Below are 24313 nucleotides of genomic sequence, written 5' to 3' on the forward strand. Positions count from 1 at the left end.
TAATTATTTGCACACACGATAAGGTTGAACTTTATTGGTGCTTACGCAGTGAAAACGCTGATAGCATGTTATACCTGGAAAATGCGCCCTCTAGTGGCTATGGGGAGTAGACTAATTAATTCACATTCTTGTACAATTTGTCTTTCAAGACTTGGCTCATAATTTCACTCGTTGAGGGCCTGAAAATAAAAGCGGCGGAGTCGTAGCCAACACTTGCTAAAACCATGTGATCGTATCTCCCCAGTCAGGTTGTTTAGTCTAGCTCAGCGTATGTTTTTGTTCCGACTCAAAGAAGAACACTGACGTGGAAACAAAACCAAAAATAAAGATGGGACCAAGCTGTTCTCACCGTGTGAAGCAACAAAGTGATGGCCTATTAATCAGATTTTAGTGAGACATGTATGCTTGTAAATTTGGCCCAGATCGTATATCGGATCGCAATTGTGTCATGTTTAACCAGTGGAAAGTTTACGAGCCCTCTCTGTTGTCTGACACAATTTGCAGTTCTACGACGGAAAACAAATCCAAGCGGTACCATCTGCCTGCGAAGTTTCATACTTGTATTATCCCCCCCTTTCGAAATACTGGAGCTAAGTGACAATAAGAGGCTGCTTTCTATAAAGAGAAGCGAGCCAATCATTTTTTGGCAAAAAACCCCCAAAACTATTCTGCCACAGATGCGCACATCAGGTTCATATTTGGTAAATGCGCAATATGATGTTGCACTACTTTTTATTACTTGAGCAACAATTGTTCAAGCCATTTAGAGTTTGCTTGAACGTGGTAACGTTTTCTGTTTATCACTCTCAATATGCGCCAAAAGTGGAATTAAAACACCAGGAAACTATCAATCATCACGAGTGACACAAGGCATAGTCGTCAGCCATATTGGTTTGCATTTAAATGCAGTTATTTTATGCATTTAATATTTGTCAAGATAATCGGCAAATTAATCGATAATCGGTATTTTTTATCATCAAAAATCGCCATCGGCAAACTGGTCGGGCCCTTCCCTCTAAAAATATTTTTATAACACCAATTATGTTCAGGCAGGATGCGGACTGAGTTTTGTGTGAAATGCAAACGCTGATGTTGCAGTTTCTCCGTGTGAAAAAGATTACAATTGGCTCAAGGTGGACGCATTTGCAATTATTACATGCCAGTATCATCAAAAGAAATGTAATAATACTCCCACATAGTAGTTTCACATCAGACCCTTGAGGACAAAAACACCAGCTATCCAAACACCGCAAATCTGGCAAAAGTTGATTTGACGTCAACGTCTGCTTTGTAAACAGCAACTTAACGCCTCGTTCCCTTTCTAACAAGTTCCCCCTCAAGTGTTTGCGCAACACCACCGGGGGGGTCTTTGCTATCGGCCGACTGACACAAACGTGGCAAGACAAGCTTTGTTGAGCTTCAAAGCGACGCCGGCGCACCCCCGCCGGCCAGATCGACGCTGTTTGAATGCGACCTCGGCCGATTTCCTCCGGCCAGGAGCTCGGAGGTCAGCTCACCCTGCTGATTTCTGGCTAGATTGCGAGGTAACAGGCACGCAAAGCTGCTCCAAATGATGGAAGCCTGGCACTCATGTGCTGCATCTCATTTACAATACCGATGTGACTCTGAAGCCTCTTGAGGAAAAGATAAGATTAGGAATCAGGATGGGCTTTGTTGTTCAGGTCACATAAGGTCCATCACATCCTTTAGGACTGCTCGATGATTTGTTTTTTTTGGTTTCAGGCCACCGTGGAAAAAACAGGATGGTCAAACTTGCTGCTATTTGCGGCGTCCCGATATCAAAACCTGAGTGAGATGTCGAGAGCGGCGGCAGAGACATGTGGCTGCGATTAGCCGATCGCCCGCCCGGCCTCTCGCTGTCACAGTTCCCAGAGCCAGTCGAGCAGGCTGATTGAATTTGCAGAGGGCCAGTAGTTGGTACAAAATGTTTAAAATGTGGCTGAGCAATTCTATTTTCCCCCTGCTGTCAGATCCTGGTGTGCATGTGTGAGTGCACGTGCGCATCGTTTCACCATTTTTGGGCCTGATACTTTGTTACGTGTGCCATATTTACTTTGCTACAGCTGCAGATTTCAATAAATAAGAAGGAAAAGTGAGCAGCGTCAGGCTTGCTACTACTTCTGTTGTGTCACGATTATTTTTTTAGGAGAAGGTTGAGGGGAAAAAAGAAGGGGAGGGGGACGCAACACTGCAGCAAAGTGGAAACTGGCATGTTTAGTGTCAAGAGCTAGCACAGCAGCAATAAAATAACATTGTTTTAAAAGTGACAATTTATTTTATTTCATTTATTTATCATTTTAATCAGCAACCACTTTACATAACAAAGAAATTTCATACGATTTTTGGCGATAATTTTTTTTTGAGTGGGTTGTGGTGGCAGCGTTTGGATGTTATTACTTTTATCTTATGTTGTGTTAACGCCAAAAAAATAAAATAAAAAAATCAGCCAATTAAAGTTGTCGGTCTCTAGTTAGCATTTGTGTTTATTTTTGTCATTTGCTAAAGCTGTGTAAACATAAAGATGACACAATGATGTCAACCAATGAGTTAGTTTTTTTTTTTACCTTTTCGAGAAATTTGTTGAGATGTTTGTTACTAACTCAATGAATAATGGCCACGTTTGCAAATGCAAACTGAATTTCTCAATGAATAAATATGTACTTGAATTAGTGATGATTGTTAGTAAATAGTGTGTATTTCTAACTTGCAAAAAAGAGAACAGTAGGGGGCGCCCCGGATGAAGCAAAAGTGCCTTGTCATTTCTTTTTTTACCCTAACTAACTCCCAACTGCAGAAGACTTAAGTAGATTTTCAGATATCTATCTTATTTGTGTATTTATTTTTTCTGATGACTTTTTAGTCATTCATCATGAGCTACTTTAGCATTTGAGTTATGTTGCTTTGAAAAATATCACAGCAGGTATTCAATTACGACATTCGTGCAGTCATAGCAATGCAATGTTACGCTGCAGTTTCCCGGCGTTGAAGAAGAGAGGAGAGGAGAGGAGTGGTGGAGAGGAGTGGTGGAGTGGGTGTTTGGGTTCAGCCCGCTTGTATGTAGTCATTCAGTAGACGCTCACTCTTGCAGACAGACACAACTGCTCTGCATCATCCTGCATCTTTTTTTATTCCATCGTAAAAGAAGCACAAGCATTTATTGTTTCAATTTGAACTTTGCTTTTTTTTTTTTAAAACCACTTGAATATTTCTTGTGTGGATTTTTGCTTCTCACCTCATGGGGCTGTGGATTGCTGTGCTCACTTCGTTGCTGGGAGTCGTCCTCGGTCAAGGTAAGTTTCATTCAAAGTTTTCAACTGATGCTTCACTTTTTTTGGGGGGGGGGGAGGGGGGGGGGTTACGATGCAATGAGAGTTTTGATAAACATTTTTCAGGGGTAGGCAGCAACTTGCATCTATCAATCCATCCTTTTTCTAAATGGCTTATAGGCATGTATTTTCAAATGATATTTTTGCTCACATTTTTGTTTGCTTCTTTCCATTATGAGAGAATGTTTAAACTACAAAATGAAGACATCTTTATTTTATCAATAAAACCTTTCAAAAATCAAAACAACTTCCGTCATCAAAATGTGATGAAGATGCCAGAACTTTTTTTTTTTTTAAAGTGTGACGCAGGTGCAAATTTTATTGTTGAGTCAATACATTTTTTTATATCTGTAATAAGATGCTGAATGTGATCTACATCACTGACTTAATTTATTCATGTATTATGTCAACATCTTTTTATTTATTTGCATTTTGGGTAAAGTGTTATGATTGCACAAAGTTAATTTAATCAGTGGTCTAGACAGGGATGAGTGAGTAATTTATACGGGAGCTCATCAAGGAATGAAGCGTCTGGCAAACGAGCACATGGGGCCAATTTCACAGTCGGGGAAATGTGAGATGAGATGTGGCTTTAGGGGGCACCAAATCCTCCTTTCGGGAAAGTTGTGTTTGAGCATTTTGAACTTTGAGAAGGATTTTTGCAGAAAATTGTATTTGTAGTCTGGCAGCAGCAATGGACGCCTTGGACACTTGATAGAACATCTACAACATTGGAGTTTCAATGGATAATTTTTTTTTTACACGGCATTGTATCCGCAGTTCCTCCACTAATAGATGGATGGGCGGCTTACAATGTCTGCCTGTTGGATGTTGGTGCTCCAGTGGTCTCATTAAGTCTTGTTTACATGAGGCGTCTAGACAAAGTCCAACCCTGCCAAAAGAAAAAAGAACAGCCCTGCATGGCTCGTCTGATCCAAGATGGAAATCAGCCGACAATACATTACGACAGCAGCGCGTCTGCTTTGCCTCGTTCTGATAAAAAAAAAAAAAAGGGGCTACTTCTGTTCTTTCAATTTCGGGGTTTAAGCGTCCGAGACAGCGGTGGTATTGGAATGCCAACTATGACGATAATTTGGAAAACACTTACAGTGGCCCCTGGTGGGAAAGATAATTGGATTAGTTTTTCTTCTTCTTCTGGTCGGCATAATCAACGGCCCTCCTCCTTGGATGTCAACTGCGAATGGAAATCATTTTAATTACCGTTTGATAGATTTTGCTTGGCAGACTACAAAACTACTACACTACCTTTTTTGTCTGCTGCAGGGTTTTCCACGCAGAAATTATAAAACATATTCGAGGAATACAAAACATTTCAGTATTTCATTTCTTTTTGACAGGCACAAATTGAAAAAGTTTACTACCCGGCAATGTGTGCATTCCAAGATCTTTTATGGGCTTGTTACAGCTTATTGTTCAGCTTGCTAATGTAATGTTTTGCATGACTTTTACTGCTTTGCGCGACGTTTATAGGACGTTAAAGTCAGCGTTGTCCAAGTAAAAGCTGCGCGTTAAGCACCGAATGACAAAATGAGAGGTCAAAAAAGGGCCGTCGTTACTACAGAGGTGACACTTGTGATGGACCCCGCTACTGTTGATGTTCTACAAACCCCCTTGGGGCCCCGGGAAAGAAAGATTTGAGTTTTGTTAGGCACTTGATGTAGCTAACTAGTAGCTGGCTAGTTGAGCAACAAGCTATTACTCTTATGAATCATCTTGCATCATCTTTTGAAATGTTTGCCACTAAGGCACAGGTGTCAAACTCAAGGCCCGGGTGCCAGATTCGGCCTGCCACATCATTTTATGTGGCCCACAAAATTAAAATCACGAGTGTCAACTCAATGTTTCTTGTTTAAATACCCAAATTCTAAATTGTCTTTCCTTTTAATAACAATGAGATATTGCTATATTTTTTCTGCTATAATCCCAATTTCAAAATGAATTGAAAAATTCAGTTGTATGTATGTGATAATATCCACACACATTCATTTCTATTTTAGTTATTAATGGTCCCACGTAGGAATCCATAACTCCGATGTGGCCCGCAACAAAAAATGAGTTGGACACCTTTGCACTAAGGGGTACACAATATAAATTGGGCTCACAGTATAGAATAAGACTCGTACTGATTCATCCGGATCACGCACTGAGGTCGTACGGGCATCTGTTTCCGACAGTCGGCCATTTTACCTGTATAAGTAATTGTTCGTTAATGAATTGCTGAATGGTGGTCATTCTAAATGTTCCTCCAGGTTTTAGCAGTAAATGTTCCTCCAAGCTGTGAGCTCATTTTGATGAATGCACACACAAAAATCCAGCTCCCCCCCCTCGGGACAAAGCTTTAAATCCACGACAAGAGTGCTGCTCTTCCAGAGACTTGTCGTCCTCCCAACCTGACCTGACTTATTATCTGTGACCAGACATCATAAAGCACTCATCAACGTGTCTCCCGACAGATGAACTTTCACAAGCACTATTCCCGGTATTTCAACACGTGCAAGCAGTCTCACAACAGGTCTTTTTGAGAATTACAGAGTAACTCTCTTGGGGGGGCAGGGGGGGGGGGGGGGGCTTATTGTTTAACAATTTGGTGTACTGGTCAGTGTTTAAAGCAGCAGACAGAAGGAGTATGTCGAGTCTGTCTGCCAAAATGTGGAATAGTTTTGGCAGAGCAGCTCGACACACTTACGCAATTACGCAAAGCACCAGCAAGCGAATGATTGCGATGGATGATTGTCGACTGAAATGCAGGATGAAAACCCAAATTCTGGTGGATCTAAACATTTTAGATGTGCGCCGTTGTGGGCGTGAACACAGCCCACTTGATTCTTCTCATTTTGTTTAAATCCGGTGCATGAGAAGCACATCCTTCACATGGCAATAGACAAAACTGAGAAGTGGCCACTAAGAGACCACTATCCACCTCCATCGTTCTTGTCCATATATGCAATGTAAGCTCTTTGATGCCCTTAAAATTGGATGAATAGCAGATCGTCCAGACCAAAAAATCTGCCTGTTTCCATGTTCAGGAGTTCCGCAGATCTCTATAGAGGACTGTTGCAAAGATGGCCAGAACCGTGCCAACGATAACCAAGCCTGTTCCACTCTGCCGCTCATCTCTGAGTCCCCAACGTGCAGGTAAACCTGAGCTCCGCTGCTTCTTCTGATCGATACGATCTAATTTTTATTATCCCGGAAGATATATCTGCAGGGTTTTAAAATCAACTTGCTTTGCCTTGCTCTCTTAAATGTGCAGCCACATCACTTCCTTCCTGCAAGCTAACAATGATGAGTTAATAACATGTGTGCTAGTAACCTGAGGCCAACACGCCACCTTAAGTGATCTGAAAATTTGTCTTAATTATAGGGGGAAAAATGGGCAGAGGTTTGTGAGGGGGGAGGAGGCACTAGAATGGGGTGGGTAGGGGGGGGGGGGTTGATTACAACCTCAGGAAATACCTCGGAGGTGAAACCCAGCGTGGATGGAGGATGGAGTAACAGGAACTCAGAGGTGAAGAAAGGGTGAGGACACTGTTGTGCCCTTAAAAGGCTGTTCACGTAGAGGTGCATTCGTGTGGGCGGTTAAGCTCCTTTTCTTGTAAAAGCCCACAGAGATCCAGAAGCAAAGTTCACTGATCACGACGAGACAATCCGTTTGCGAGGGAGGGAGACAAGACACTTGGTCATTAGCTTTACATCTCCCCAAATGAATGTTTGTGTGGATATTGTTGGAAGAGAAAATCTTTCCACCAAGTCAAAAAGCATTCTTGGTTCAGCCTTCCAGCTCGTCCTGTCTTTTGCATCTTCTGCTCCAATGCCATCTTATCACCCCTCACCACATCCATAAATCTCCTCTTTGGTCTTCTTTGCTTCTGATCTGGCATCTCCATTTCCAGAATGCTTTTATATTGGATGAATACGGTCTTGAAATGTCCATACCTGCTCAACTCTACTCAGTTTATGGATTGGTTTGGTATTCCAAAACTGCTGGAAACTGGGCAAACCAGGCTGGGTTGAACAATCGCATGGGATTGTGACACTAAGGGATTGCAAAAACTTCCGTTAACTTCCTCATTGTCTTTCCATTAATTTCCATGGAAAGTTTCCCGAATCATAGCACCACTTTGCCTCAAGTGATGTAACTGACTCCAATCTTTTGGAAACTGTTAGTCATCCCGTCCAATGACTTGCAGGAAGAAACAATGTTTATGTGGAAGTGCTTGGCTCGGGCTCGCTGTTATAACAAGACGGATGCTTCTAAAAAGCCATGATGAGTAAGGACATGCAGAGGTGGATTCAGGAAAAGATTTTGTTGACATCTTGATCGTTACTATATTTTGAGACGATGGTTCTTTATCCTAACAGGATCGTGCAGGAGCAGTGCTGCGTCGCAGTGCTTGAAGACAACATGTGCACCACCGGCATTACTGTAGCCAAAGACCAAGGAGCATGCGATTCCTTGTTCTCCAACACCTGTGAGACCAAGACCACCAAGGTTTGTGCATTTAGGGTTTCAAAGTGAGCGCCAACATGAAAGAGACAATGGCATAGGGGGGGAAATGCCTGACCTGCCGTCATGCATGATGTCAGTATATCACCCGAGATACGTTCAGTCAGCTTCAAATAAATCTCGACATTTTTTACAGTCATAGAAACTCGACTTCGAGTATTTGTACGAGGTGGGTACAATTGGAAATTAATCATAGCAACATAGCAGTTTTTTTATCCTTGACTAAATCAGCATCTCTGGTTAGTACGATGTATCTTATAAAAAGTTTTTAAATTCTTGTCATGTGACTAGATGATTGTAAACAGCTCCAAAACAAATTGTAGTTTAGAGGCTTAGAGCTGTTTGGAGAGGCATTAAGGGTTAATAATGGGTCTTGGTTTAGAAATGATGCCAAATCCACAAAATGCCAATCTCTTTCCGTAATACCACACATTGTTAAATTGTGGTTTTGTACACTGTTTTCTAAAATGGTGATGTGATAGCGGTGGTATTGAGGCTCTGCAATCCACAAAACACCCCTAATGACCAGATTGCTAATGACTCATGGATTAAGCCTTCAACGAGAAAGAATGATCTCAACTCATCTTGACTTAATAGTAGTTTTCTGTCTGACAGTTTGGTGTCTGTTCCTGTTGGTTTGTTGTCTGTCTGGCACGACACAATAAATGTGGGTCACAATGACATTCAGCACAACGTCTTAACGAAGATACGTACATCGGCAAGCACATCCTCCAGCGACAAGTCACGTCATGCTCGTTTCCCCTCAGTATCTTGAGGTCTATTAGTCTTGAACATGCTTGTATCTGTTTTGTGCGACTGTCAGATGTGTTGCGACTGCTGCCTCCTGGGCAAGACGGGCCAGGAACAGGGACTCCCATGTGACCACAGCCTGTCTTTAGGCTACCAGTGTGGCCTGGTGTATCGTGCCTGCTGCGTGGACGCGGTGCCTAACAATCAGACGGTGCCCACGGTGCAGACTGAATGTGGGTACAAGAAAATGCATGTCAACTAAAGAAGTACAAATATTACCTAAGTGGATTAAAAAGAATCAGCTCCAGGTTACAAATGCTATGGATCAAACATTACACTATACTGCTCTCTAGTGGACATAAAGTGTCATTGCCGTGAAGTGAATCTTCACTCTTGTCTGGGAATGGTTTATCTCAATAAAGAACATGCTTTTATTGATATAGCTGATTTAAGTATATTAAGTATATCTTATTATCCCACGAAAACAATACTGTACATCTTAAATGTTTGTGAGTTTTAATGAAAAATAAGTTTTATGCTTGGGGAAATATTTTTTTTCATAATCTGTGTTTGACTAGGGCTTCTGGGTACTAAATAAAAATGCTTGAACTCTCACAGTGCCGAACAAAGACGAAACCACGGACACTGGAAACAAGCCAGGCTTGAATGATCCGTGCAATGGTGAAGTATACAATCATTTCAATATTTTTAAACAACTGGATGGACTAATGGAATATCATCGACTGTTTTTATTATTTTTATTTTTTAGGTAAATGCGCTCAGAATTGTGAGAGTAATGATACCTGTGGCTGCTTCAAAGGCTACAAACTGAAGCCAGATGGAAAGACCTGTGAGGGTAAGAAGTTTTTTTTAATATATGAAGCTTGTTTTTAAAAAATGGTCAAACGGTCTGGGTTAGACTTTAATTATTAGTTAAATTTTTTTTCAAATTAGTTTAGCTTCTCCACTGAGCTCAACATAGGTGCAAAGATGCCGCTAGTTGTTTTATTTTCTTCCACCACCTAATCAGCATTTCAAAGTTTCTCCCTCTATGAATCACACAGACATTAACGAGTGTTTGCTGGGCGCCAGCAACTGCCGAGTGGGCGAGCGCTGCATCAACACCGAGGGTTCCTTCCGCTGCCAGAGAGAAGTCAGCTGCGGAACCGGCTACGAACTGACCGATAACAACAACTGCAAAGGTCCGTTGTGCGCACGGGGTTTATTTTTCCGTGTTGCGTGGACACTGATACTAAATATTTATCTTCGCAGATATCAACGAATGCGAGGCGGGCATCCATAACTGCGGCCCGGAGTTTGAATGCCAAAACACCCAGGGTTCATTCCGTTGTCTTCCCAAGGTCAAATGTGGTGCTGGTTTTATTCAGGATGCACTGGGAAACTGCATTGGTCGGTGTTATGTTCTACTGAATGATACAAATAATGTCATAATAACAATAATATTAAGAGGGTGATAGGTCACTTGAATGGTGGTTTATGACCGTAATGTCATATGTGTATCTCGCAGATATCAATGAATGTGTCAGCCATACAGCCCCATGCCAAAGGGGTCAGGTTTGCGTCAACACATTGGGCTCGTACGTCTGCCAGAGGAACTCCGTCAACTGCGGGAGGGGCTACCACCTCAACGATGACGGCACACGTTGCATCGGTACGACCGTCACTGCGTACTAAGACTGGAATCGACGCCGTAATAGAGTTGGGCTTTGTTTGCTAAGCAATCTTTTAGCTGCTTCAATTTGCTTTTTTATGTTTAAGACATTGACGAGTGCAAAGGCCCCGAAACGGTGTGCTCGGGTCACGGCTGCATCAACACAATGGGCTCCTACCACTGCCAGTGCGACAGCGGCTTCAACTTCAACAGCATAAGTCGCCTATGTGAAGGTAAGCAGGAAGAGAAGACAGCAAGTCAAAGTCACACCATGACATGCGGTTCTGTTGTAGATCTTAACGAATGCAGGCACTACCCCGGACGCCTCTGCGCACACAAGTGTGACAACACACCGGGCTCCTACAAATGCAGCTGCACCACTGGCTTCAAGCTGTCCAGGGATGGCAGGAACTGCGATGGTAGTGAAATCTATTTATTTATTCGTGGCTTTCATGGCTATGCTAAATTGCAAATATGCTAAATGATAGATTTTGTATCTTGTCTTGGTAGATTTAAACGAGTGCGAGAGTAATCCGTGCAGTCAAGAATGCGCCAACGTGTACGGCTCATACCAGTGTTACTGTCGCCGTGGTTACCAGCTCAGTGACACCGACGGGGTGACGTGTGAAGGTAAAAATGTGTACACCTGCCGTATCCAGGGCATTTCAAATGTTTCGCTTGAAACATAGACATCGACGAATGCGCCCTGCCTACCGGGGGCCACATCTGCTCGTACCGCTGCCACAACACCCCCGGAAGCTTCCACTGCTCCTGCCCGGTTAGTGGCTACACCCTAGCAGCCAACGGGCGCAGCTGCCAAGGTCATTCAAGAAAACATACACGAGAAAAAAGGTCACGGTAACTATCCAGCCAGCTTTTAATCATTTTTAATCATTTTCTCCTAGATATTGATGAATGCGTGGCAGGGACACACACATGCGTAGAGAACCAAAGTTGCTTCAACGTGCAGGGCGGATTCCGTTGCCTGTCTTTTGAATGTCCCAACAACTACCGCCGGGTCGGGGATACGTAAGTGCACAAAGTTTGAATTTTCATTCTGAAAGGGCATTTTGTGCCGTTAAGGTTTAACTTGATCATTTTTAACATTAGAATGTACTTCCCACATATGTTTGAGAGCCCTGACTACGAGTGGCTAATGTGAGCTGGCGGATGGTGCACAAATATCATTCTATGTATATACCATAGGTGTCAAACTCAAGGCCCGGGGCCCAGATACGGCCCGCCACATCATTTTAAGTGGCCCGCGAAGACAAATTTTGCATTGACCTTGTGTCATAACTTAAACTACAAAATGTCTTCACTTAAAAAAAAAATTGAGATATTGCTTGCAATTTTTATTACCATTCGTCTTTTCTAAATATTCTAAAATAACTACATTAGCATTTTTAGCATTTAGCCAACATTATACAATCATGGTTTATTCGCAATTTGAATAATTTATTATTAGGTCGACAGCGCATGATTTCCGTTAGACATTTTTCCCCATAATGTCAATGCAATCTAATCACCACGAGTCTGTTTTCACCAGTCATGAACCTGCATGAGTCCACTTTGAACCCGCTCTCAGGTGCTAGGCTGCCCACCACTGCATGCCATGCACGGCACATTTTATTCACATTGTTTCTTTTTCTCTCTCTGCTTGTTCTGTCTATCCTTCCTCGTGCCCCCCCACCTCTCTCTCTCTTTCTCTCTCTTCACAGTCGATGTGAACGCTTGCTTTGCAATGAGTCTGTCGAGTGCCTGGCCATGCCGCTGAGAATAACCTACTACCATCTCACCTTCCCTACCAACATCCCCGTCTTCACCAACATCTTCCGCATGGGCCCCTCCCACACGGTGCCGGGCGACGACATCCGCATCGCCGTCACCTCGGGCAACGAGGGCGGTTTCTTCAGGGCCGAGCAAGTCGTCGGCGGCGGCATCTTGTCCGTGGCGAGGCTTTTCGACGGCCCGCGGGACTTTGAGCTCTCCGTGGAGCTGGGCCTGCGTCGCTACGGCACGCTCAGCACATACTTGGCCAAAGTGTTGGTTTTCGTCACTGAGAACGAGCCCCGCGTCGTTTACAATCCGGACCTCGAATAAAGAGGGCAGCTCACTCGGGAGGTCTTATAAGCTGTCGTCAAAGAATGAAGTCATTTCCTTAAAATTTAAGTAGTCTTGATTTTACGAGAATAGAGTTGTAAATTACCACCCCAAAAGGCCTTTATTGAATAATGGTCATAGTTTGCAGAGAAAACACTTATTTTACAAGAATAAAATCATAGTTTTAATTTTATGGCAGAAAAATAATCATTTCTAATAGTTTAAGTAATATGAGGGTAAAAATGTCATAAACAGATAATATAGTTGAATTCTTATCCCTCTTGGCCCAAAAGTTTTACTCCTAAGTTTTCTTAAAGTATTCAGTAAGAGGGAATGGTAATTGTGAAAACATTAAAAGGAAAAAATAACATAACTAAGCAATCATTTTCCCAAAAAGTTTTAAAACATTTATGTGCACAACAATAGCCTACAATTGTATATTTTGCTGCCTATATAATTTCTAAATAGTGAGTCCTAGTGAATGTATCATGTTGGAGGCAGGGCACAGAGATAGCAGCTAGGTGGTGCACTAAGTTAGGGTAAATCCTAAAAGCAAGTTGGCCTGTTTAGTCTACAACACGGAGTGCTTTGACCATTGGTCCCATGTTAAAAGTCTGATGATTTATAGTACTTGATTCTTTTTTTATGTGTTGGCTGCGCAGTTTTGTAATAAAACAGACATAAGGCAAGTAAAACGCGCTCCTTTGTGATGACGTCGGATAGAATTAAACACAGCAAAGCAACCAGGCCAAATCCCACAGACACAATTCATCAAGTAAAAAAAATACATTGTAAAAATACATATGGCTATATTAACAGTCACACGGGACTGCATTATTTTGATTTTTTAGATGCCATCCTAAAATCTTAATGAACTGTCCAGGCAAAATTTTAACATTCTTATCTGTCACTTAAGCATATAAAGTAAACACTTGTTAAAATTGAGGATGGGTAATAATAAACACGGCACATTTTTAACAGTCACCAAAGTTTAACATGAAATTAATTGACGTAAACTTTAAATCACAGAGTATTGTTCGTACTCAACCGTAACAATCGTTGCTTGGCTACCGAGACATTGATGTTAGTTTCATGAGTCCGCCTGCAAGCATTTTGCTTTGTATGTTAGCATTAAAGCTATTGGACTTTTGCAAGACAAAGTTGTGTTGCTTCATTAAATACATGTAATTTTCTTTACATTTAGCTTCACAGTAAAATTAAAGCGGGAGTGCTATACAACAGTTTGAAGCTTCTTTTTTGAAAACTTGTTCACCAGCGACTTGTGAAATGTGTCCATTTAAGGCATATTTTCACTGAAAAACAATTTAGTCAAAGAAGTTTGAAAGATCTGGACTTACACTGTAAATATACAGTAAATGTGGCTTAGAAAAAGTGTAAATTCAGATGCTGTTACGCATCACGTCCTTGTTTCCGAACAGGGGCACGGGATATCCCTAAAATAAAAAGCTAGTGGTGCACGGGACATTTTTTATTTTTATTTAATGTCTTCCGTTTTGACTTTTGAGTTATAGGACTCTGGGATCTGGACAATTTGCGGTCCAGCAACATCGCTGCGCTCCAAATGAATGATGCCCTGTCGTGTTTGTGTTGGGACGTTATCAAGTTAGCAGCTATAAATAATAATTACCAAAAATAATAAAAAAGGCCTGAGGCTTGACCAAAGGAGTTCCGTCCAAGAAAGTCTTGTTTTTCTTTCTGGTCTGCAAGTATCGGGGGGTTTTCCACGTAAAGATCGGGAACACTCATACAAAAGCACGTTAGCATCCGCATGTGGACAAACAGACGTGAAGTCGTTAAAAAGACGCTGAAATTAGCCCGCTCGCCTGGATTTGACCGTGCATGCGTAAAAGGGCGGTTCATCCTCGGTCATTATCTTCTCATCAATTCATCTCGCCACCTCAAAAGAGCTTCCACAGCGTTCTCCAGAGAGCCCCGCTCGGGTCTCGCTGCAGCTCAACCCGTGTTGGTGTAAAAGGCAAGAACATTTTGTGGGTTTGGCCCGGGCTGTAGCAAAACTTGGAACTGGCCGCTAATTGCTAATTACAAGCCCCTACCCGCTGGTGGCTGGCTGTCTTGTCCGGGGGCTTTCGCATCAAGTTCTCCATGAAAAACCAGCCCAACCCAGTCCAGACCAACCTGAACCGGCCTAAACCTACGGGGCCATAAGTCCCCTAAAGAGAAACGCACATTCACGGATCATAACTCATGATATTGCACCTCACACAGCAACTTGGTTGCTTTCATAAACCAATACGCAGTGGAAATTTTTTCGATTGTAAGGTCATGTATTTGAGACCTCGCTTTCTTCCTTCGGTAAGCGTTAGCATTAGCAGTGCACCGTATTTACACTTGCGAGGTAGACTCTTTGAGTATGTATGAAAATTGTCTACACATATATATGATTCAAAACCTTTTTAAATGACTATTAAATACCATTTTAAAATTTTTCAATAGGTTTTTTTTTCATATCCCCAAAACTACTTCAGGTGGCATTAGCTTTGAGGCACTCTATCCCAATCTGACCTGTCACTGATTAGGCTGTGAAATAAACAAACCTTTAAATAATAGGATGAGAGCCACATTTGGAGAGAGGCCGGGGAGTTGTCTGTCACAATTTGGGAGGCTTTCGAAACATTCCCTTGGCCCATAAATCTTCCCAGAGAGATTAGAGGGATGTGAAGCCGGGGATGCCCCCAAGATTCCAAATATTCTTGTGGATGATTCTTTGCGAGTGTCATCATTCATCTCCTGCTTGAGTGCATCGATGGCGGCATGAGTCTCTTAAATGCGCTTTATTCCGTATGTGATGCTGCATCAAGTAACCATATTAGAATTGTCAAACAAAATATATCCCGGCAAATTATGGAGGGATTTGTATTTCAAGTCTATTTCTCCTGAAATAGAATTGGAAGTAATTTGTTTCAAACTAATATGAACTGACATGGTTGGATAAAATAAAATTCTGCGATTTTTTTGACAGCCAGAAGAATAAAAAAAAAACAAGTCAACGCCTGTTAAGAATGTAAACTTAGATTATTTCAGTCAAATTTCGGTCAAAATGTTTGACTTTAGATGTATTTGTGTGGTTCAATATTTGTTTTGTCCTCCAGATCGTCACGGCTCGAACGCTCTGACCCGGTACGATGCGTCAAGTCCTGCCAGCCTAACGACGTGGCCTGCATCCTGGATGACACGCACTCCGTGTCCTACACCTTCATCTCTTTGCCCACCTTCCGAGAGTTTACCAGGCCCGAGGGTACGCACTGCCCCAACTTTTAATTGTTGGTTTAAGGCTCACCATAAATTGAATGACGCATTCGACTGAACTGTAGCGCAGCATGCATCTAGTTTTCACGAGTAGATTCAAAACTAAAATAAACACCAACCCCTAATCAGAAAGAAACAAATCACGTTTTTTGTTAGCTTAGCATAGCAATTTTGAAATTTGAACCCGACAAAAAGCTTGAGTCACTGTTGTCATGACTAATATTATTTTTTTTTTCCCCTGACCGCCAATCATTGAAGCACTTTTGCTACAAAGTCACTGTTCCATAATTCTTAGGCATGCATGTTTGCGTTACATGTTATCTTGGCTTGAAATAAGGAACCAGTGCAATCACTGGCATACTACGTCAGCCAGCAATTGGCCTGCATGTGGACTCTGTTTATGAGTGTTTTAACATGAGAGGGAAACTTGTCATTGCTCATAAACTACAAGCGGGGATGAGCTGGAGGCCCTTAGAGCCTTGCTGCGACCTTTCAGTAATAGACCCAAATGGTTTTTTTCCCCCTCCCTGGTCACAGAGATCGTTTTCTTAAGAACCACCGTGCCGGCTTACGGCTCCTACCGCCTGGGCAGCTACGATGTCAAGTTCACCATCCTGGAGGGCAACCTGGACGACACATTTGACGTTATCAAGCGGGTGGAGAATGGATTTTATGTGGGTGAGTGTCATGTGTTGTAACTATTCACAACGGATTGTGCAGTTACAGACGAATCTCCAAAGTGGACTTCAATCTGGAAGATCCACGCCAGCTTTTTTGTTGATAATTTACCACCAATTGACATTATCTGAGAAGACTCTTCTATTTTGAGCTCTTTTCATTTCAAGGTTCCCAATTTATTACAAAAAAAGCCCCAAAAAAAGCAAAACGCGTTTTAGTCCTTTAGCTGGTGTAGTTGATTGCTTGAAATTTGGACCACTTTTGGAATGTTTTCCATCGTATTTTGTTGAAATCCAACCCTCGTGCCAATTGAGAAGGGACAAAAGTAAATGTGACTTTAAGTGCATGTGACACAGGTTGTTACGGTCACTGCAGTGTGGCGGCATCGTGTATCTGTCATCACGGTCGCGTGGCCATGAGAGACGTGTCCTCGTAGCGACTGGGGAAGTGAGTCAACAAAGGCCCGTTTTTGTGTTTCACCGAATATTTGGCATCGGCGTTCACAGCCTCGCGGTTAAAATGGAGAAAAGTAGCTCACGCCTCGCCCTTTTGCCTTTCACCATCTAAAAATGTACTGTTATAATGAATTGCACATTTGAGATTGATTTTAGATGCACTTTAGGGATGTTGTGTTGTTGGAGGCCACGCTCATCTTTTATTTTGCCATCTGTTAAAGCGAGCCGCGGCCTCGTAAGGACGGCGCTGCTATGAAGCCAAGGATGACACATTGCTAGGAACATTGTTTGTTTTGCTTTGTGTGCTCAGTTGCACGCCCCGGGTAGCGGAAGGTCTTCCTCCCCTTGATGGATGGATGGAGGGACGGCCTGTCAGCATGCACATCTGTCTTGCGAGAATGTGACTGGTTCAGGCTCTATTGTGGCTGCACACAACTATGTATGTGTCTTGTACACTTGTGAAGAAACAGATGTGCGCTAACTGACTCAAGACAGAGTCCTGTCTTACCAGCAGTGAAGTAGGACTTTTAGTTTTACCGCTCCCCCAACAGGCGTTATGGTGAACTTTTACAATAGTTCAGTTTTGACACTTTCAGACTCTTTGGGGCCACCGTACTTGACGGTGAATGTTTAGCAACTCACGTGTCGGATTAACTTGAGTCTTTTCTACCCCGCTACAAAAGGTGCAAACCATCTGCTAGCTCACATGCTATCAGGTTTCTTCGCCATCTAAAAGGCCTTCTCACCACCTTGCTTGGTGTGTGTCAGTGTCACACCGCTCATTAGACACAGGAAGTGAAATAACAACAGCGATGTGTTCAATGAATCGTGGCATGGTCGAGTGTAGTTATAGCTAGCTAGCTGGCTAACTGTACGTTGCAGTGGTAGAAATGAGTCAAGTAATTAGAAGTGATTCAACAGATACACACTGATCCAAGTGCATTACTCCGCCACAAAAAAAAAATCTCCACAACTGAGTGCTCCAAAGTCACTCACACACACATGTATAACAAGTATTTGAAAATAAATCTCTGATTTCACTTAACAGGGTCTTTAACATCAAGACTATAATCAGGTCAAGAAGGCTTTTATTACTTCCGAGTTGTATTTTTTCCTAAAATTTGGATAACATTTAGAGTTTTTATGAGCTGCAACTCTCTTAACGGCATCGTCTTTTCGGGATGCGATAATCTCTACAACGCGAAAGGTTTTGATTCAATAGACAAGGGAAATTGCAGGGGGAAAAAAAATAGATGCGCAAAAGAAATAATCCTGCGCACTTAGCTTGATGTGGTTGGAAGTATCGTTCCGTTTCCCCCAAGCGAGGCCTCAGTGTCTCGCCGAACATTAGAGCACTTGAAGTGATGACCACATGAAAGGCCTGTTTGTGCGGGGGCCCCGTCGGACGCTTATTGGATGCAGCTCTAGCATGTTGACACCAGTTGCCCATCACGAAGGATCGAATGGATGTAGCTTTGATTTAGCGAGCTGGCACTTGGTTGGTTACGTAAGCACTGCATGAGACTCATTGATGTGTCGCTTAAGGAAGCTGAGTTTCCAGTATCTCCAGTGTCTCGTTGGGGGGTGGAGCGTTGCAGACTTTGAGGCTCCGCTAATGAACAAGTGCATGAAATCAAGCTTACTTCATTTGTTATTTTTGGATCCTTCTTAGTTTCTAAAAAAGGGACAAAGGAGCTGATTCGGAATTCCCAGGATTCATCGCTAACATAAAACGGGGCTTCAATTTTCTGTTCTGCTCGCTTGCTTAAAACAAGTCAGCTGCGCGCACGCGTTGGATGTCGGCGCGGCAGCAGCGCTTTTTCGGAGCTCTCCGTCATCCATCACTGGCTCTCCCTGCGCTGTCGCTTTGGGATGATGACCCTGACATCTGTACAAACACAAAAGGCCCTTCAGCTTTTAGAAACACTTAACAACACCCATGACAACCGCGGAATAGGACTCAACCACACAAAAACCGTTCAGGTGAACACAATGCTGATCCAGCTCAAAGTGGATTTCCCAAGGCTGGCTCATGGACCTTTACAGCTCAATTTATTGTTGGCTGTTTTGCAGTACAGTCAACCTCCAAACTCTGCAATATAAAGAAACATATTTGCTTTGCGCTTCTGCAAAGCATTTGGCCTTGGCAGAGGTTTGACTTGTTAGCTTTTGCTTGTACTCTCCGCTACTGACTTGTTTCTACGCTCATCTATTCCGGTCTGTAAGATCATTCCCACTGCCAAGATCCCTGGCCCGTCATACTTGGAAAGACAAACAGTGGAGGAAGGCATTATTCATACTAACAGTGGATTAGGAGCATGTTTGCACAGAGTTGATGATGGGATGATTGACAGTAAGTGGTTGGCCACCCTTGACCTCCCCGGGAGGCCCCCTACAATAACTCTGTGAGGGGCCTTAGTAGCTCACAGAGAGGGCAGTAAACCACACAGACACACCTGAGCTCCCACTAATCCTCCTCTCGTCGGGGCCGGTCTCTCCAAATTGCCGAGTAAAAATAGAATCCCCAGAGCGGTATTTAGACATATTGTACCGTATAAGCACATATTTGAGCACTGCCTGCAAGATTCACATAATGGTGGACGGTGATGCTGACTCAGAAGTACAGTATTTAATAATCAACCGTGGAAATATAGTGCTCAGGTGTAGAAACTTGGGGGATTTGGGACCTTACTAAATCAGACCTTGGGTGTTCGTTCTTCATGTCTGGATCCGGTCGCTGAACCTCTTTCCCTTTGAGAATTGGTTCCTTAAGTGAAAACCCGAAGCACCCGGCTGTCACGTCTGATGGTTTAGTGTCTTACACAGAATGTCTTTCATACATTTTGGGGATCAGCGTCGCTCTCAAGTTCTGGCCAAGTATTCTTTCAGCAAGATTTTATCCATCAATCAAAGATGTGTGGAGGGTCATTTGCACCAGACGAGTCCATTTTCATCCTCTTCATCATGAGTGAACCCAAGCAAAGCCAAACAGGGGAGGTTAGTCATTCCTGGAATGACTCCTCTTCATGAGTAATTATTTGTAATGGAAGGGCTTGTATGTATCATTACTCAACCGCTGCGTTTTAATTTTTTTTTTTTTCCTCAATGCAGGAAGTCTTGGAAGGGGGACAATGCAACGTTTGTACTCTTTTGAGGCAAAAATGGCACTGCACATTTATCAAGCCACAGTAAAATTCCCTTCATTTTTGCAATGCAAGTGGGAATGTACATGTGCGGTTTCGGAAGCTACGCGGAGATGAAACGGGGCTAGCCATGCGGCGGCGGCGCTGGCAGCCGGCAAAACGGACGGCGAGGTGAATGAAAGGGGAAGCGGACAGTTTGTCTCTGTGCAGGTAGTCGGCAGCGTCCAGTGGAATGTGAGCCTCCTGTGTGAGACATAACTACTTCAGAGCGGCTGGAAATTGCGGCGCAGACTCGCGGTCGCTCTGATGAGGAGTCGAGGACAGCCGCGAAGATAAGGCGCGGTAACTCGACCCATTCTGCGTGTCGTTTCGGGTATGAATCATGACAAGGAAACGGCCGGCCGGCCCGCCAGAGAGCGCCAAGCTCTTAAGGAATAACCTGTCTGCCTAAACGGAGATTAGCACTGGGCCCTATCCTCCCAACAAGGCAGCCTTTAACAACAAGACAAGTCCTCCCCTGGGTGGTCCCTTGACTTCAGCGTAAAGATAAAGTGATAACAAAGCAGATACTTGCATTCAATGTAGTCAGTTACGAGATGTATCGCTCACGGCGTGGCACGAGGTCATTCATCAAGCACATTTTTCTCATTTGATTTACACGTTTTGTTAATCCATTCCTCAAAACGGTGACATTTTCTACAATGTTGACTCATAATTCTATGAAACTATTTTTATTTGGACACGATTTACTCACTAGTGATTAAGAATGTTCTTTGTAAAGTCGTAATGTGCAGCACAACTTTTAGACTAGATCTAATCAGATGGTGCTGCTGCAGTCTGTGTATATTTCAGAAGACGTATTTATAAAGGCGATGATGATATAAGGCTTGAACCGTGTAGTGAAGTCAAGCTTTCACCTCATCAGTCCATTTTTTCCTCTTCACTTGAGGGTCTTTGCTTTTCCAAAGGTCACTTTGCAGTGGTACAAAAGTTGCGGTCAAACATAACGCCGCTTGTTTTATCATCTCAGCTGCTGCGGCCCACAAGTGCCAAGAAAAGAAGCGAGCGATTCCCCCACTCGGCTACGTTTGGGTGACGTCACTCCCTAGTGAGCAATGCCGTCCAAAAGTGACATATGGGCCGTTTGAGAGATCTGTAACTCTGACTCACGTTCAATTGAGCTGAAAATATCGCACCGCATACACCAGCCTTTACCCTTCCAGAAAATGAAAAAATAAAAAAATCCCGCCTCCTCTTTGGAGTGGTCGTGTTTGGACAGCCTGACCTTCCCGTCTGTCCATGTAGTAGGACTTCACTACTCATCCATCCATCCATCCCTAAGGGCCCACTATGTTGAGCTTTACATTACTTTGACAACTTGACTACTGCACAGAAGTAAAAAATACATATATCCTGGTTTTGGCTGGTCCAAAGAATTCTGGAAAATTGTATACCACTTTTTGTCTTTGGTGATTTACTTGTTAATTGGGAACTCCTTAAGGCGCCGTATATTCATTCACCCTAATCCTAAACCCTGACACAAACCTGAACCATCAAACCCCAAGACTCAACCTGAGAAAAACTTTCACACTTAGGAGCACCACTTTTGCTTACCTTAACCCCTAAATCCTAACCTGAACACCGATTCCTTACGGGTTAGAGTCCCTCCTTGGGACATGATATCAATCCCAACCCCAATTGCATGATTTCTACACAGAATCTTTCCGACCATAACATTGCACGCCTCGACCGACTTATATGGCCAACGATTTTCTGGATCAGAATTTGATATCTTACTCCATCGTTGGGATTTTTCCCTTTTATTTTATAAACGGTTCTGACACTTTGGAAACAACAAAATCTCACTCATGCTACCACGGCAACGTCATCCCAAAACAGAAAAACACAGGGGCAACCCTGGTAGGCATTGGCCCCAATCCACACCGCTCACACTGCTTATCATAGGAATCTTCTGCATTCTTTTGAGTACCCCCAGAACCCCCTGAGCCTTGAGCGAAAAAAAAGTGACAGAGTGGTAGAGACAGCAGTTCCGCCAGCTTTGCCTCGTTCTTCCAGTTCAAGATGAATCCCCGGAGGAGTGCCTCCACAGCTGTATCGCGTGACTGCGACCGCTCCCCTCAGTCATACACACATGGGACTCATTTGCCCTGGTGGGCCGCAGTGATGGTGCCCCCTCGGGAAGAGAAGAGAGGGGAACAGGAGAGAGAGGAGAATTGGTGTGTGATGGCTTCTGCTGTCAAGCTGCGCCACTCACATAATATTAATTTTACCTATCCTCAGCTTGGTAAAATAAAAACAAAAAACTGTCCGACTGGTGTTTTGTGCTCTTTGTGAAACGCCCTAAGATGCCACAAGATGATGCCAAAGCCCCGTGTCAAGTGAAAAGTCGTAAAAACACCAGCCAACTATTTTTTATTTTTTTAAATTAGATATGCAAGTGAACTTTTTCAGATGATTTTTGTCCCGATGACTTGTTTCTAGCCCATTACGTTTCTATAATATAATAAAAATATGGAATTTAGGGATAGATTATGTAATATTTGCGTCAGGCAATGGAATTGTTTTCTGATGGAATTTTCAATGCATGGGAAAATTGCGCAAACCTTTATTGGTCGAAACAATGTAGACAAAATTAACAATACTCATGGGCATATATTTGTTATTCTTTAAAAAAGATGTGTATGTATTTTAATTCAAGAAAGCTAGAATACTTTTTTTTCTCGTCGCTCATTGTTTTTTTACAATTCACAATATGGCTCGGTCCCGAACCTTGATCTCCATACAGCAAAGTTTCTTCTTGATACAGTAACGCAACAACTCTCCAGTCGCAACACCACCCACGTTGCCTTTCCTCCTCTTTTCCTCCTCGCCTGGGAGCTCCATTTTCAGCATGGATGGTCCAAACCACGTCAGTCTCGACCGCGCTTACTCGCTCTCCAAACTCCATTCCAGGCAACAATAAAATAAATCAAGATGGCTTCCCCAGCCGACACTTCTCGTCGACACTTGAAATGCGTGAAATGCGCGTTGCACAAGTCTTCCAAAGCAACTTCTTCCCTGCACAAACAACAACACAGCGTCTTTGAAGGCCCATGGAAATCATTGGTGCCATCGACTTAGTAAGAACACCTCCACCGTTGCGAAGTTACCTTGCTAACTTCATTCTGTAACATTACAAGTTTATTTTTGTAATGTTAATAATATTACAAACTTATTTGCACAACATAAACGTTCTCGAAGCATTGTGGCTATTCTCATTTTATTTGTTTTTGTCTGTTCCAGGAGTCGTCCGGCAGGTCAAGTCGCTGGTCGGCCCGTTGACGACGATACTCAAACTGTCTATGCGGAACCTGACAGCCCAGGGTGACTCGGGTCAGACCATCATCAAGGTTTACGTCTTTGTGTCGGAGTTCTGGTTCTAAGAGTTCCCCTCCCTGAGTTGATTTGCTGTCAACACTGAATACATGGCTAATGCTAAACGTATCAATGCTTAAGTCAGTGTTGGGGAGGAGGCGAGTTTCAAGCTTTTAATTACTTGTGACAGTTTCTGTGTTGAAATGCTACCAGCTGCCACGCTTTGGTTCGATGACACGCTCAGCCTGAGTCGCACTTCTGTGTTGCATCTGGCAAAACTGAGCTATAGAAGACGAAAGTTTATGCTATCAAAATGAAACAGGAGTCGACACGAGTGAGACATCCAGAACTTAAAAAAAATACAGAAAGTGCATGTCTTTGAAAGGCTGTTAATGTTACATTACACACTTTGTTTTTATATCATTCACTTTCCGCTATGTTGTGTTTGTTTTTTTGGTATTTTTTTGTCTAAAGAATAAACATTATTTTACATACAGTTTTGCCTCTATGATCTCAACTGTGGCCTTTCTGTGTAAACTTGTTTTCTACCAAATTCCAACAAACATGCGTTTCTGGAAGAATAGAAGACTCAAAACTGTCCATACGCAAATGGTATGGGTCTTCAGGACGTATCAAGTTTCTCAAGTTCTCCAATATTACTTCCATTCCAGCTTTAAACGGATGATAGGAACAAATGTGCGTGGTGCCCTAGGGGTGACTTCACATTTGAAAACTTTACAGCTTGCACAATAGTCGGAATTACAACAACAGGAAACTTGATTACGATCGTTCAGACGGGTCAATATTAGCCAACAAACAGAAAGATGCAAACAGTGCTATCTTGGGCCCAGTGGACTTTTTATTCCCAGCGGTCTGTGGAACGTCAGTTTCCATGGTGACATTTGGAACATTCTGTTTGTCTTGGCGCCAAATGATATCTGCCTACCGGCAAATAGGTGGCTCAACAGCTTGGC

At 43.0% G+C, this 24313-nt stretch overlaps 1 protein-coding gene and 1 long non-coding RNA gene across 4 annotated transcripts in view; one reads left to right on the forward strand and one right to left on the reverse strand.

Moving 5' to 3' along the window:
* Nucleotides 1–3: 3 nt before the first annotated feature.
* Nucleotides 4–24313, reverse strand: part of LOC148396777 (uncharacterized) — a 56669-nt gene continuing 32359 nt past the window's right edge. Inside the window, exons 3-6 of one of the 2 annotated variants that reach the window (XR_015858934.1) lie at nt 4456–4542; nt 4160–4239; nt 3254–3346; nt 4–3140 (exon numbers count right to left, since the gene is read on the reverse strand). This is a non-coding gene — a long non-coding RNA (uncharacterized LOC148396777). Of the gene's footprint in view, nt 3141–3253; nt 3347–3748; nt 4240–4455; nt 4543–24313 lie in introns of those variants that run through there. The other variant, XR_015858933.1, reaches the window with a different exon arrangement.
* Nucleotides 3056–23845, forward strand: fbln1 (fibulin 1). 2 transcript variants are annotated; one of them, XM_088377871.1, is made up of 17 exons: nt 3065–3311; nt 6395–6503; nt 7731–7860; nt 8699–8858; nt 9244–9306; nt 9395–9481; nt 9690–9827; nt 9898–10035; nt 10154–10297; nt 10405–10530; nt 10591–10716; nt 10808–10927; nt 10987–11118; nt 11203–11326; nt 15532–15677; nt 16226–16366; nt 23268–23845. In XM_088377871.1, exons 1-17 carry the CDS (start codon nt 3257–3259, stop codon nt 23405–23407), a joined length of 2079 nt encoding a protein of 692 aa, XP_088233997.1. In that variant the 5' UTR covers nt 3065–3256; the 3' UTR covers nt 23408–23845. The 2 variants fall into 2 exon arrangements, with proteins under 2 accessions (XP_088233998.1, XP_088233997.1); XM_088377872.1 differs by lacking the exons at nt 15532–15677; nt 16226–16366; nt 23268–23845 and adding an exon at nt 12019–13641 and having other exon boundaries at nt 3056–3311.

This window comes from Syngnathus floridae, chromosome 6, assembly GCF_059516105.1.
Source record: "Syngnathus floridae isolate MCC-2025c chromosome 6, RoL_Sflo_1.0, whole genome shotgun sequence".
Taxonomy (NCBI): domain Eukaryota; kingdom Metazoa; phylum Chordata; class Actinopteri; order Syngnathiformes; family Syngnathidae; genus Syngnathus; species Syngnathus floridae.

Excerpts from the sequence above, each read along its gene's own strand:
- fbln1 (XM_088377871.1), top strand. The coding sequence starts at position 3,257 with ATGGGGCTGTGGATTGCTGTGCTCACTTCGTTGCTGGGAGTCGTCCTC. Across the intron at positions 3,312-6,394 it reads GGGAGTCGTCCTCGGTCAAG|GAGTTCCGCAGATCTCTATA; the intron begins GTAAGTTTCATT and ends TTCCATGTTCAG. Across the intron at positions 11,119-11,202 it reads CAACGGGCGCAGCTGCCAAG|ATATTGATGAATGCGTGGCA; the intron begins GTCATTCAAGAA and ends ATTTTCTCCTAG.